This window comes from Grus americana, chromosome 2 (assembly GCF_028858705.1).
Source record: "Grus americana isolate bGruAme1 chromosome 2, bGruAme1.mat, whole genome shotgun sequence".
Taxonomy (NCBI): domain Eukaryota; kingdom Metazoa; phylum Chordata; class Aves; order Gruiformes; family Gruidae; genus Grus; species Grus americana.
The window spans coordinates 146921253-146935913 of NC_072853.1; the positions used below are offsets into that span (position 1 = coordinate 146921253).

At 38.7% G+C, this 14661-nt stretch overlaps 1 protein-coding gene across 3 annotated transcripts in view; it reads left to right on the top strand.

Moving 5' to 3' along the window:
* Nucleotides 1-14661, top strand: part of LOC129202283 (macrophage mannose receptor 1-like) — a 33827-nt gene that overhangs the window by 13574 nt on the left and 5592 nt on the right. For all 3 annotated transcript variants that reach the window (XR_008575667.1, XM_054814766.1, XM_054814767.1), the window contains exons 12-25: nt 62-189; nt 1506-1593; nt 2179-2323; nt 4584-4619; nt 4720-4883; nt 5387-5454; nt 6269-6369; nt 6717-6856; nt 8041-8155; nt 8795-8976; nt 9629-9731; nt 11247-11476; nt 12624-12789; nt 14159-14305. Coding sequence is in view for 2 of the 3 variants with exons in the window: in XM_054814766.1 (XP_054670741.1) it covers nt 62-189; nt 1506-1593; nt 2179-2323; nt 4584-4619; nt 4720-4883; nt 5387-5454; nt 6269-6369; nt 6717-6856; nt 8041-8155; nt 8795-8976; nt 9629-9731; nt 11247-11476; nt 12624-12789; nt 14159-14305 (1813 nt within the window). In the remaining variant the exon portion in view is untranslated. The remainder of the gene's footprint in view (nt 1-61; nt 190-1505; nt 1594-2178; nt 2324-4583; nt 4620-4719; nt 4884-5386; nt 5455-6268; nt 6370-6716; nt 6857-8040; nt 8156-8794; nt 8977-9628; nt 9732-11246; nt 11477-12623; nt 12790-14158; nt 14306-14661) is intronic.

Consider the following 14661-nt stretch of genomic DNA (forward strand, 5'->3'; position numbering starts at 1 on the left):
TATTTTTATATGCCAAACTTTGCACATTTAGTAATTTATTTTTCCTTTTTTTTTTCAATAGTTTTTTGTGAGAGAGGGAAACCAAAGGAAGTCTTGGTTTGAAGCTGAAGAATTCTGTAGAGAAATAGGAGGAAATCTGGTCACAATCAATACAAGAGAAGATCAGATTTTATTATGGCAATTAGCATCGTGAGTACTTGCAGAATTCTTTTTCACATTCATACTATATTACATAACAATTCCTTTAAAATACTTCTGGACCTGGGCAAGTGAGTGAATTAACACAACCAAATTTTAAATTAAAATGGAAGTTTTTCATCTGGAAATATCATCCTGAAACATTCCTTTTTCAAAAAAAAAAAAACCAAACTTGAATAATTGAAAGAGGCTTTGGTATTTTTAAACTTTCATCACAGGCTTTTATCAAGGCTGTTCTCCAGATCTAATCAACTTTGCACATGTTAGTCCCTCTCCCAAAAGGTAGACAATAAAATGTTCAGCTCTAACCATGCCTTTTTTGTTAACAGGCTGCAATTTGTATTTTAATCAACACATTCAAAAAACCCCTTAACTTAATGTGTAATGTAAACCAAAATGCAAGGACTTAATGTGGAAATTTTCTGACTGTGAACTGAAGACTCCTGAAATCATACAGGAATTAATTCTAATTAATATTTCCTAGCACAATAAATGCCATACCTTGCCCACAATGTAGAAATTATGTCATTATTTTCCCCCAAAATGGGATCACTACATTCTGATTGTATTTCTGTAATGTCAAGACATCTCAATGGCACATAATATATAGCCATTTAACCAAAACTGTTTCACATAGTGGTGAATCTAGGTTTACTTTCTCAAATAGATTTAAAACTGTCATATGGAAAAGTCTTCAAGATCTCACCCTTCTTCGTTTTATTATTTTTCAGTATTGTGAGAAGCTGAACATGTTTTTACTTGTCTGTTAAGTCTCTTTGCTTTAGACTATGAAATCTTTGTGGAGGGAAATCATCGTGTCGTGTAGTGAATGAAATAGGACTCTGTTTTATCTTGTCCATAGGTACAAGATAAATAGCACAAACTATTAAATAAGCTACACAGGAAGTGCCAAGAAGCAAATCAAAGCGGTTGAAAAAACAATTTTCACTATTTTTCATTAGATAAATTGTGTTATAGCTTTCTATTGATGTTTTACTTTTGCTAAAGCCTCTGTCCGTGAACTCCTGCTACTGTGTTGCAGTCACAAGGACGGGAGCCCGAGCTGGCCCTTTGCCTCATCACTTGTCCTCTAACTCACACTCAAATACGGCAGGTCTCGTCCCCGCACGGAGCACTGTCAAACCCCTTGACAGAGCGCAGGTGGTGAGCCGGGCTATGGGCCAGCAGTGCAGGAGCAGTTCCCAGTTCAGACGGGACAGAAAGCAACGTGTTTCTATGCTTTCCAGCATTTATGTCACGGCCCCTGTTTCTACACTCATGTGTCTCTTGTGTATGATTTATTTTAGGGATAAAGGACTGCACACTCAGGCTTTCTGGATTGGTTTGTTTCTCTTAAATCCTGATGAAGGATTTGCCTGGATTGATGGTTCCCCTGTGAGTACTTATTTGTTGGATATTAATTGACTTTCTGTCCTTTAGAATATATAGATTTTCATCTTTTTATGCCTTTTTTCCAATCTCTTTAAACCTTTGGCAGGTGCATGGCAGCCCTTTATCCATCAGCTGAACAGCTGCAGTGCTCAGCGATGGCCCTAACACACTAGTGGAAGTGCAAAATTGCCTCTGTTTCTCCCCTGGTACCGCGTTATATCCCATTTTCCACAGTCTGTGCTCTTAGATCTTCACAGCATCCCAGACCGGGCACTGCTGTATGTCAGTACAGAGAAGTTAGGTTCCCATCTTTCACAAAGCGAGAAAAACATCTGCCCATCTGTTTTTCCTCCCTCGGACACATGCTTTTCTAGACCTTGTAATCTTTGCACCTTCACCAGGGAGCGATGGGGAAAGTGAGCTGATCAGCATGACTTTCACAGCTCTCTCAGACCTATCTGAACTCCCATTGATCCCATAAACAAGGTACTTGAGATGATGAGATCCTAAAATTGTGTTAGGATGGCAATCTCAATTACTTCCACTCAGTTCAAATCACATAGTAATTGAGAAGTATTTCCAACACAGGTAATTTATGAGAACTGGGATGAAGATGAGCCCAACAACCATGAAGAACTTGAACAGTGTGTTATGTTTAATAGATCACCCCAAATGCGCTGGAACGACTTGCGCTGTGAACAGTTACTTAATTGGATTTGTGAAACAAAAAAAGGTATGATTACTTCCCCATTTAACTGGAGTGATAAAGCCAAGTTCAAAAACAAATTGTATGTATTTAAACAAATTGAAAAAAAGAAAGATACTGGGAATTGTTCATTTTAAAACCGGTTTCAGTGAAGGCAACACATAAAGCAAGAGGAATGAATCGAGATATTTCAATTGTACTCAGACGTAGGAAGTTAAAGATGTCCCTATTACATTATCTCTGGCTTTATGTCTTTCTGCCATGGGCTGAATAAATTTGCAAGGCAAAGGTACTTATCCACTCCCCTTTTATCTCCTCCCTGTATTTCTATCATCTGCTTCAGGCCTACTCAGGAGAGCCAAGATGCAGGACCCTAGTTTTCTCTGTACAAAAGGGAAAAAAGCTTTGTTTCCCACTGTGAAATGAATAATGGGAACCAAACAGAGGGATCAGTTGCTATAGGAACCGGTGACTCTGAAAAAGAGATCAAAAGCCGAGGCTGGTGTAGCCTTGAAGGACTCCTGCATCCACCAGCTTTACCTGGGGAGCAGGGACACAATGCCAGGCCTCCCGGTGCCAGGGCACAAAGCGGACCTGATGGATGGGAAATGGGGACCCCGAGTGACAACCGATAATGAAAAAACTTGTTTTACTTACTCGGTCCTACTTTTACATCCCTGCTTCCTGGTTGTAAACTGAGTACTTTTATGCATCTCCATGGAGTAGGAGATTCTTAAAAGCCTTCTGAAAAGAAAAGAAAGTTGGATGCACACAGGGAACTAGTGGGAGGCACAATAGGGAGGGGAAGGGAGAAGCAGTTATATAAAAAGCACTGAGTATATCTAATATTTGATGACTCTGCCAACAAACCGTTACCCTTGAGTAACGCATAAGGCACCATGCTAACATTGAAAAATTGCTTAACCGAAAAGGAAGAATCAGTGTTCCCTTGTGGGTAGATTAGTCATACAAATGCACCATCAAAACACTGACTTCCGTAAAGCAGCGCGAAGCAGTACATCCTGCGCAGCCCTTTCTGCTGCTGTGCTGAGCACGCTGCTTTGTACAGATGTGGCTCTCTGCTCTTGGTGAGATTACTAAGACGGAGTTCAGAAATCATAAAGACTCTGTTCAGTTTATCTTGATCCTAGATGACCTTTCAAAAGTTAAAAAAAAAAAAAAAAGAATTAGATCTTGTTATTGTGAATCTAGATTAAATGATGATCAATGTCAGAGAAGAGAGGCTCAGCTGTTAATTCCCTCATGTTCACTTAAGACACATATTTACTTCAGATACTCCATTTTTTTGAAAAAGATGGAAAGTTATGTTAGGATTAAAAAATAAAATCAAAATGAGGTGAAGTATGTAAATTCATCATGAAGATAATTGAGTAATTTTAGTTCTGTTCTTCACTAAAGGCTTCAGAAGAAAATGTTTAAAAGCTCCCAACAGAAGAATTTTAGTTGCTTTTTCATTTCTTTGCTTATTCCTCATCTAAACTCTTCCTGCCATTTCTTTGACAATGTGTTCCTCTCCATCAAACCACAGAAGAAACGGAGAAAGCTAAGAACAGAATTCGTAGTCCTTTGTGAAGAACAAAATAACAGGCATTGAAATGGAAGCAGAGCTACCTCTGAGGGGCTATAGCTGGCTTTGGGAATAGCAACAGGTTAATGGCTTCCTCCTGGTCCGTCCTGTACTTCAGAAACTTGGGTTTGGTATCTACTGGCTGTCCAGAACTCTGAAGAAGTTCTCTGAGTTTCCTAGTAAAAGCCAAGCCATAAGAGGAATGCGTTGAGACACTGGACATGATGTGTGGTATTAACAAAATACCAGCATTAAGCTTTCAGTACTTGTGAATAGTTTACTACTACGTAGGTAAGCTTGAGAACTTAATTTATTGGCTAGATTATGTTGTTTGGCTCTAGTCCCATGAATATAAACCCCCCCTAATAACAGCATACCAAGTAAAAATACTAAATAAATTTTCAAACTTATGTAAGTTTCATCTACAAAGCGTTTATTGCACATCTTGGATTGTTTAATACAGTTTAGTAAAGATACACTTTAAAGATATGTATTTTTCACTAGATAATTTTTTCTAAATTATACATATTTTTAAATTTAATTCAGTGGTATGTGCTCTAAAATACTGAAAATGCATTAGATAATTCATAGTTTTGATTTTTTTCTCTATTATACAAAGTATTTGCAACTACATAAAGAAAATCCCTCTGGATTTTTTTGTATTTGGAATGTTGTTCATGATGATCTTTTATTTTACAGGTACACTGCTAAAACCTGAACCAAACTACAAACTTGGTAGGGTTTTTTCCTCTTTCAAATAAACATTTACTGTATAGTTTTCAGACTGTGTACAGACCAGATATGAATGTAATATATATGATTCTTTACTTTTCAGAATATCAAGCCACCAAAGATGGATGGATTATATATGAAGATAAGCAGTACTATTTCAGCAAAGAACAAGTCCATATGGAAGAAGCACGGAGAATTTGTCAGAAGAACTTTGCAGATCTTGTTGTCATTGAGAATGAAAGCAAAAGACAGTTTCTATGGAAATATGTAAGCACTGAGCCTATTAATTATAATCGAATCCTGAAGCAGAGCAGCTGATAAAATAAAGGGAACAGCCTATCTATTTAGCTAGGCTAGAGTCCTGAGCTATTGTCCTACATTATTTATTTATATAACAATATATTTGTTCAGGACCTGTAAAGAAATTACTATTGCTTTTAGTAGGTAGAGGAGAAAATCATGCAAATGTTAAAGGTGCAGCAAAGGACAGTTCAGGCCCAGGTTGCTTATCTCTTGTAAGATATGTAGTGTTCAGCACAGTGATTATTGCTTTCCTGTTCAGTTGGTTCCTCACTCCAGGATGTTCCCCATATCCCTGCTGCCTGCTTGAAACCTGGGTCTGAACCTACCATGTTCTTGCCTGAGGCTCAAATCCTGGGCGGGGGGCGGGGGGGGGGGAAATGTCACAGGCATGGTTAATGGGCTTCCATATTTTTGCTTGATGTTGAGGAACTGTTTAGCACTTAACTGTTTAATCACTTTTGGTTTAGATTTACACAAAATTCAGAGTGGAATCATATTTCATTGGCTTAGTTGTCAGCTTTGATCAGAAATTCAGGTGAGTAACGGAAAACTGGTAATGGACAACAAATGATGGTAATTTCACCTCACTCTATGTGTGCTTTCATTTTAGAAGTTAATAAATGTTGTGCAACTGACCTCTGGATAGTTTTCAGAAGTCTCAGATCAGAAGTATTAAGTTCTTCTCTATTTAAGCACAGCAATGTATTTTCCTTCCAAATCTGAGAGAGCAAAACCAATAGAAGTTCATGGCTAAGATTCATTTCACTTAATGTCTTACAATAAGAGACCTGACCCACTTTAGACATCAGCCTCAGGATGAGATTAACTCTGACCAGATCTCCAACTGCTACAGAGGTTTTGATATAATATGGATGCAATGGTTTAACCAGACTAATCCCAGTTGTTCAAGTTATGTGAGCTGGAAGCAAGAAGTGTAAGCAACATCTTACCCAACAGCTTTCTGAAATTGCTGGTAGGGAACCTGTTTTAGAAATCTGTTTGTAGAAGGCTTCCAGGAGGACATCTTTCTGGGATGAAAGGGAAGTCTGTGCGCTAGTGAGATCTGGGGGTTTCAGTCTTGTCCAGGCCATAAGAAGCCTTCCCTTTGAGTATGACGTGGTTTATCCAACCTCTGGCGTAATGGGACGCCAATGGGACTTGAATGCGATAGTGCTAAACAGAGGAGAAGCAGCAGTAATACTGTGGATATGTCCTCTTCAGTGTATGTGGAGCCTTTGCCCTCTCGTCACTGCTAATACCTTGCCTTGCCCTTTACCTAAACAGACCTTGCAACTAAACGACTGCTGGAGGTGTCTGTCCGGCAGCCACTGTCCCCTTGTGTCTTTCAGCTGGCTGGATGAGACCCCGGTGAACTATGTCGCCTGGGCTCCAAATGAACCAAATTTTGTGAATAATGATGAAAACTGTGTGATAATGTCAAAAGATTTTGGTGAGTAAAACAGCAACAAGAAATATTTGGTTGAAAATTTAGCATCGAAATCCAAACTGTTTGCTACGTATTTAAATTTGAGGCTACCCCACAAACAGGTAGCCGAACAATGCTGACAATTTTTCATAACAAGTATGCTGAGGTTTAAAACCATGCCATCGTTATTAGGAGACAAACATACTGCAGAGGCAGGAGGAGTGTGTTTGGGTAAATATGTACAGGGCAACTGTTTTCGCCTGCCTCCAGAAGGTTTCGTTTGTGCTTTATGAATACTGTCTGGGGCTGACTGCTGTAATGGTGGTACGAGAGCTGCAGACAGTGATTCTCTGTTTTCCGTTTATTTACAGGGCTGTGGAAAGATATAAGCTGTGCTGTGAAAAATGCCTTCATCTGTGAAAGGCACAATTCAACTTACTCAGGATTTGCTCCTACTGTACTTCCAGCTCTGGGAGGATGTCCTGAAACTTGGCTTTTGTTTAACAATAAGGTGCAGTAACAATCTGAGCCATATTTAGCATATTTGCTATAGTTAGAGAAAACAACTATCCCTTTTATCTCACTATATAAATTCTATCACTGTATATACCAATTTATTATGTGGTACTCTAATTAGAAGTGTAGTCAATTTTCATGTTGGCAAGTCCATATCTAAATCTCAAAAAAAGAGATGAATTTTAATGTTCCAAGTTATAATTTTTGTAAATGTCCATGTGCCTTTACCCATAGTTACTTTCTCAGTTTCTAGAATTTTCTGTTTATTTTAGACATACTTATTGCATGGAAATTCTGTTCCATTATCCTTATCTGTAAATGTAAGGCTCTTTTTCTGAGTAACACTGAGATGAAAAAATGAAAGGTTACACTTCTCATATAATCAGCTCTCACAACAACTCATCTTAAGCTGACTAACACAAACAGCAATAAATGTCAAATCAAATATAGAAAACAAGCAAGCATTGTTTTTTGCGAAGTTAAGCAAAAGTACACCTGGCCATATTGAACTTAAAAAACCCCAACCAACAAATGAAAGCCACAAATAAATCCCACAGTGCAATCAACAGGAAAACTTTTTATGCATTCAAAGGGCATAAAAAGGGAGAAGCAGCATATGCCAGTTAAAAAACATGTCTTATGTCCCTCAGAACATACACAACCACAAAAGTAGTTTTTAGACCAGTATTCAGGAAAAATCCCCGTGGGTTACTAATACATGGTACAAAAGAGCACTTCCTCCTGACGCTGGGTGCTCACACAAGGTCAGGCTTTAGCAATAAGTCTGCGGTTTATAACTGAAAGAATTGATCTGAAAGATGCCTGCCCAAAATTACGTCCCCAATCAGGAAATAGTTTCAGTCCCTCAAAAATTCTACTTTTGAGTAATGTGACCCAAAATCTCTACCCACGAGCCTTGGATACCTACTTAATTCCTCAAAAGCTTTTGGAGGTTGCCTGCTCTTGCCCAGCACTAAGCTTGGACAGCCCACAGGTGTGTGAGTGCTGCACGCACAGCGCTGTGATCCGCTGGGTCTCCTTGCTGCCTGAAAGTATTTGCATTTCAGCTGATCCCCCATCTGCTGCTCTTTACTTGCAGGGGCTGGAACTGAATTAATCAAAACCAATGGTTTTAATACTCTTTGACACCTGAAAGTAAATCCTTTACTTTCCCCGCAGTGTTATAAAATATTTGGATCCAGGGAAGATGGAAGACTGACTTGGCATTCTGCAAGAAATGCTTGTATAGAATTAGGGGGAAATTTGGCCTCTATACACAATGACCAAGTGCAAGGTATGACATCTGAACCTTTTGGTACTAAGTATGAAGCCAGCACGTTTCACCATCTAATGACAAGGCTGAACTAGCCTCCAGATCTAAATAGCCTAACCTGGAAGGAAGACCTGGAGCTGCTTGGTCCAGAGAGAAGACTGGAGTGAGATATTACGACGCTTCCCATCTCTTGGCAAAAGTGTCACGCGGGGGGACCAGCATAATCTGTTCCCCACAGCCTTGGAAGATGGGATAAATAGTAATAGTTCATAGTAATGAAATGCCCACAGATATTCAAGTCGGAAAGTAAACATTCACCAGAAGTGACATATGTGCAGTTGATGCTACCTCAGGGAAGACTGATGTATCCTTTTGAAGTCCCTTCTAGCCCTTATTTATACAATATTTCCAAGAAGTCTCTATCATTTCTATCTAAAAAACTTTTCCTTTTTTTTTTTTAATGAAATCGAACTGCTTCAGTTAAACTACCCAGTGTAATGTTTCTCTTTTACCATTAACTCATAGTCTAACAATACTGAACCTGATACTTGCAATATTTTTAAAAGTTGATTGGTTGCTTTATTTGGAATTTGGTTTACACTTAATTTGAAAAAAAGACAACTCCTCAGCTACTCACTCTGATAATTTTTTTTTTAATAGCCTTGTTCACCTTGCACCTAAAGGATGTTGCCAATGAAACATGGATTGGACTGAATGATATTAACAGTGAGGGTATATATCTTTGGACAGACGGAAGCTTTTTTGACTATTCAAAGTGGGCAAGGCAGTTCCCATTTAGAGATGAATACATAATGGTTGACTGGAAGTATATTACAATACAGGTAAACAGAAGAAAATCAGAAAATGCATAACTTAGATAACATAGTCAAGATCAGCGTAACCAGCCTGACCTGTCTCTCAGCTAGGATTCTATGTTTCAATGGCTTAAAGCAGGAGGCAACCGATATTTCAGAGATGAGGTTTTAAAGCTGTACCCAGAGATTAATAGGCCTGTTTAGAGTCTATACTTATTGCCATTCCTTTCTAGAAGTCTAGAACTGAAGGAGTGCTGTATTATAATTACCACTAGAATTAATTAGAATTATTGGAATTATTAGATTTTACTGAAAATATTCAGTATTACTAGCTGGAAATTTTATTTTGATTGTTTCTCCTTGTACATCATGAATCCAAACAAAAGTTCAACAAATTCAGTACAGATTACCATAAACTACACAGTAAAAATAGCTTTGGTGCACTCCAAGAAATTTTAATAACCTGATAAAAGTTCTTGCAGTAACCTGCCAAGGAAAATACATTTGTTTAAGATATATAATATAATAAATTTATTTTCCAAGAAACAATAAATGAAAATAAGAGCCAGAAAATTAGAAAAGAAAGCTATTAACTTTGTCTCTTCAAACCTATTTATACTATTTTGGCAGACATTTTGCACTTCATCAGCTATAATTTTCTTTTTTAATTTTTCCCTAGACTGACTGTATTGCAATGACAAAAAGATCTCTAGATGAAGCAGGGTACTGGGAAAACACTGACTGCCAGCATAAGAAAAGCTATATTTGCCAGACGGACAGCAGTAAGTTTTACTTTTCACCACCTTTGTTGGAAGACACGTACCGAACAATCCGACCATACGAGTCCTCAGTTGTAACTGCCTGGCTGCGCCTGTAGCAGCCGGGCTGAGGGAAGCAGGGCTACTTTCCCAGCTCAGGAATTCCAGACACAAAACCCACTCTGGGATAAGGATTCTAAAAAAGTTTTGGCTTTATGGCCTCTCCCCTACCAGCATACCCAGCAACACTCACAGAGGCTGACTGCACCTACCCTGCAGACATCCACACTTAAATCAGTTGCCTGAAAAATGGCGAGTAGACCCTCTGAAAGCAGGATTCACCTGCCTCATCTTGAGGCAAATGCCCAAAACAGGTAAGAAGACCTGTGCTTTCAAAATGCCTCTTTTTTTCTCTATTGACAGAAAAGGTTAGCCATCCCTGCTTTACCCAACTAGCACAGATATAGGTATCTGAATCAGGTTATTTTGCAAATGCAAATACAAAGCATAAAGACAAATCCATCAGTAGCCTCCACCATAGGTATATTAGCTAGCTAGATAACACACTATAAGCTGCTTCCCCACCCTCATCTCCAGATCTAACCCCTCTTGCTAAAATCCCTCACACAGGCTCCGCTGAGGGGTTGAGAAAAGTCAATTAAACTGGTTATTTTACTCATCAGTCTCTAGCAATGCTTTTATATCACAAGATCAGCAATAATCAGAAGGGCAAAAGTTCTAGTTTTCTTTGTGTACCCTCAGGATGGGAGACACATCTGGAGCACAGCTACACTGCAGAGTCGACAGGAATAGAAACAGGGAACTGCTGAGCAGGAAGTAAAAATAGAGGAGGAAGCCACAGCCTGGCCAGATGTTTCATGACTGTTCCATGCAAGTGCAGAAAGCTGCATGAGGGCATCACTAGCAAAAACAATTGCCAGGGTGTTCGTGACACCGACTGAACACAAAGGCAGTTTTTGTCCTTTTTTCTGTCCCCATCACTAGTTCTTGGTCTTTATCTTCTGCTTCCACGTATATAATTTAAGGTACAACTACAGTTTCCTTTTTCTCTTCATCTTACATGGGAAAGAAGCAGCAGCCGAAACGCAAACTTTGCTTAGAATGAAATTTACCCCTGTTTTGAGATTAAACGGGTGTGGGGATCCTGCACCGTGCTTGTGCTTGGGAGAAATTTCACCTGCACTGCGGGAGGGGAACCTGGAGAGCTCTGGGGGGAGGATCACTGTGTGACCAGTATTCACATCATTTCATCTGGTGCAGTGTTTGTCTTTAGATACGCACAGCTCGTCCTCTGCCTCTGCGTAATCCCTGAATACACTATTTACATTATAGTTACAAATAATTCCAAGTCACCACTAAAACATGTCTCCTGCATTTTATGTAAGAAATGCTTTTACTTGCTGCTTGTGCTGCCGCACTACATTCATCTGTTACTCAAAAGTAATATTGCTATTCAGATGGGTAGTAATTTTCACTGTTTTCTCCCCTTCCTCTCAAATTTGTACCTCCTTCCTACAGAGCCTGAGCTGCTTCATTCCACAACTGCTCCAGATTCTGATTTCATCCATTATGATAACAGCAGCTATTTAATCATTCCTTCTAAAATGAATTGGGAAGAAGCAAGAAAAGCCTGCAAGGAGAAATTTTTGGAGCTTGCCAGCATTTTTGATTATTACAGTAATATATTCCTGCTGCTGCAGGCAGCTCAATATGGAGAGCCCTTATGGATTGGGCTCAATAGCAATGTGGTAAGGTTAATAAATTATAGGTGGTGCGGTTAAATGCTGTGGTTGGATTACTATCAGCAGGGACAATTGTAGCATGAACATATTGGGAACCTGGGACTGGGGGACAGCACTCACTTCATCCATTTAACTTCATCTATCTTATATCATTAAACTCCATCTTAGGCAATGGAGAAGGATGGGAACCTCTGAGAGTGCGGGCCTCTCTTTACGAACTCTATGGGAATGTGAGGCACTTAGGTTAAACAACCTGGTTAACTTTTAGATGTCCATTTTTAGGAGAGGTGAATTCATCTCAAAGGGACCAACAGGTCATTAAGGTTAGTGCCTTATGATCATTGGCAGATGTAGCTTTTTCATTACTTTTTGGTTCAGAAAGGTTCACAGAACATACCATGCGCTTCTGAACACCCTCCTTGTTATGCCTGCTAAGTCCCAAAGATTAAAAGCAGAAAAGCTATACTGTACCAGAAGAAGTGAATAGAGTGGGATCATGTTTTATGCCTCGGTTCTTAATGTCAGCAATATACTGTCTGGGCCTGTTCCCTTTTCCTTGTAATTCTTCTGATTCTTCCATGGGGGAAGAAAAAAAAAAAAGGGGGCAGGGGGGAGGAAGTCTAAACAAAGACTCAAGACTTTCTGCTCCTGTGTATTTATCTTTTGCTCCTAACAAACTAATAATTTTCTCAGATTTTTCATAGTGATAGCTGCAGTTTACTCCTGAATGTTTCTCCTCAAAACTGTACTTGAGCTTAGAGTCCTTGTTTGACAGCCAGCTCTGAGACCCACTTCCACATGATCGTTCCACAGGTTTCATGTTTCTGTGGTCACATTGCTCTTCGTGGTGACGTGACTCTTCTGGGATGGTGATTCTTCCTCATAATGTTACCCGACAAAGGACTGAGGACCATCAGCACCCAGGAACCACCATTTAGCCTTCAAAACATCTTCATGGCCTGTTTCAGCATGGGAGGCATACTGCTGTGTCTTACTTTTACATTGCTAAGTCCTGATTTTAACAGTACTAGCACAGATATAGAAACTGGGCTCTATATATCGCTGTGAAAATGTGCATTTTTATAAATCCACTTACCTGAAACAGCAGATGAGAGTGTAGAAAATTTATATCAAATATCTGTTTCAATTTTAGAATTATGGCTATTATAGATGGACCGATAAAAGGAAAATAAGTTTTTCTAAGTGGTACTATGGAGAACCAAAACAGAAAAGAGCCTGTGTCTATCTAGACCTCCATGGGACCTGGAAAACAGCACCTTGTAATGAAAAACATTTTCCTGTCTGCAAAAAATCTGAGGGTAAGTTATGGTGATGACTTTTGGTTTTATGACAGAAATCTTGCTCAATCTGCTTTGACTGAAATACAAATTTCTAAGTATATATTAAGGAATAATAAAACTTAGTATGTAATGTCAATACCTTTATTTTGCATGAACAATGTATTATTTTGAGGTAGTTGTCACTCACCAGCCAAGGTAACTGCCATTGGACTGGCCTGGGGTGATAACTGCCGTAGGAGTTATCCTACGTGCCAGGCAGACAGAACACAGAGTTTATGGGAGGACTAAACATCTCACTTCAAGTCTAGAATGTGAAACTTTTTGCTGACAGGGATTTTGTGGGAAGGATTGTAATCAATAAAGTCCACGTAGTGTAAAATAAATTTTGTTCCTCCAGTATAAGTAGCGTTCATACACTGGTTACAGCTTCATCGTCACTAGATTCTAAAAGCTAGGGAAAGGAGGAGGAGTTGTATTTGGGAAAAAAAAAGAGTCTGTTACTGGTCCATACAAAAGTTCATAATTCATAGTGATTCTATGGGTGTCACTGAGAAATACTACAGATTAAAAACTACAGGCAAACCTTAGGATGGGACTGAACATTTTTGGTTTCTCACTTGTAGTAGGGCAACTGCTGTTAGCTCTAGTGACACAGAGTTAATGGAAATTCTGAGTTTCTTTTGATCTGGTTTTGTGTAGTTTTTCTTTAATTTTTTTTCCAGGCCATGCTCTGAACTTCATATCCATTGATTTGCAACTTTTGTTTTAAAAACGCATGTACTAATTGACAGCGTTACTGTCTCATTCCATAATGTCATTGTTGCAGGAAAATGAGGGACTACCACATAAATATTCAATGAGCTTCAGATTATTCCATGCATTGTCAGAATTAAAGCTGTTCAGAAATTTTACGTAAGGATTATTATCATGAGGAAACTATTGAATGGGAACTTTCAACAGTAAACTATGATTTAGATTATATTTAATGTAAAATCAAATTATTATTTGAACCTCTTGAGGGTTTGGGAGTTTTCTGGCTTTTCTTTTTCTGCTTTTTACCGTAGCTTTTATGTATACAAATTTCTTGGTTATAACAAAAGCAACTAGAACCAAAAATGCCTGAAAACTCAAATATCCTTGAGACAGTCCAAGTTTGATTTAGTTAGTAACACAAAAGGGCACAGGCTCATATTGAATTGTTCAGCTGTGACTGAGCAGTTCTGCTCCTCATTGTCACTCTTGACATAGTCACTGATAATTCTACCACTGCGTGCTGAAGAATATTTTAAATAACTTTAAGAAAGGGTTTTTTTTAAACTTTATTTCCTATCTGAAGAACCACAATCCCGACTGAATGAAAGCACCCATAATATCTCATTTCTTCTAGACGTACTTCCTTCTGATCCCCCACAGGATATTGGAAAATGTCCTGAATCTGATCACAGAGCTTGGATTCCTTTCCGAAGCCACTGCTATTATTTCAATGCCAATGAAATGAGCTGGGCTCAGGCTCTGACTCAGTGCGTTCAATCAGGTAATTATAATTTTTGCCCCCCAAAAAGATTTCAATCTTGACATTAAAAAAACCCAAAAAACACCTTAAAAAAGTCTTGAGAATACATGCTGCAAAATCTACACATATTAAAAAAAAAAAAAGGAAATCAATGCCTCATTTATTTTTCACCATTGATGCTGTTTGCTTTTCAGCTATGTTGAAATTAAGGTGATCGATTTTCCCTGGATTTTTTCCAGCTGTGCTTTTTTCTTGTTTTATTTTTTTCATTTAAAAAATCTCTCCTTTAGTAAGATTTTAAAATGGGTTAACTTCCTTCTGGCCTTATCCCTTTGTTTCCGCATCTCTCCCTACACAAGAGCAGAAGTAATTATCAT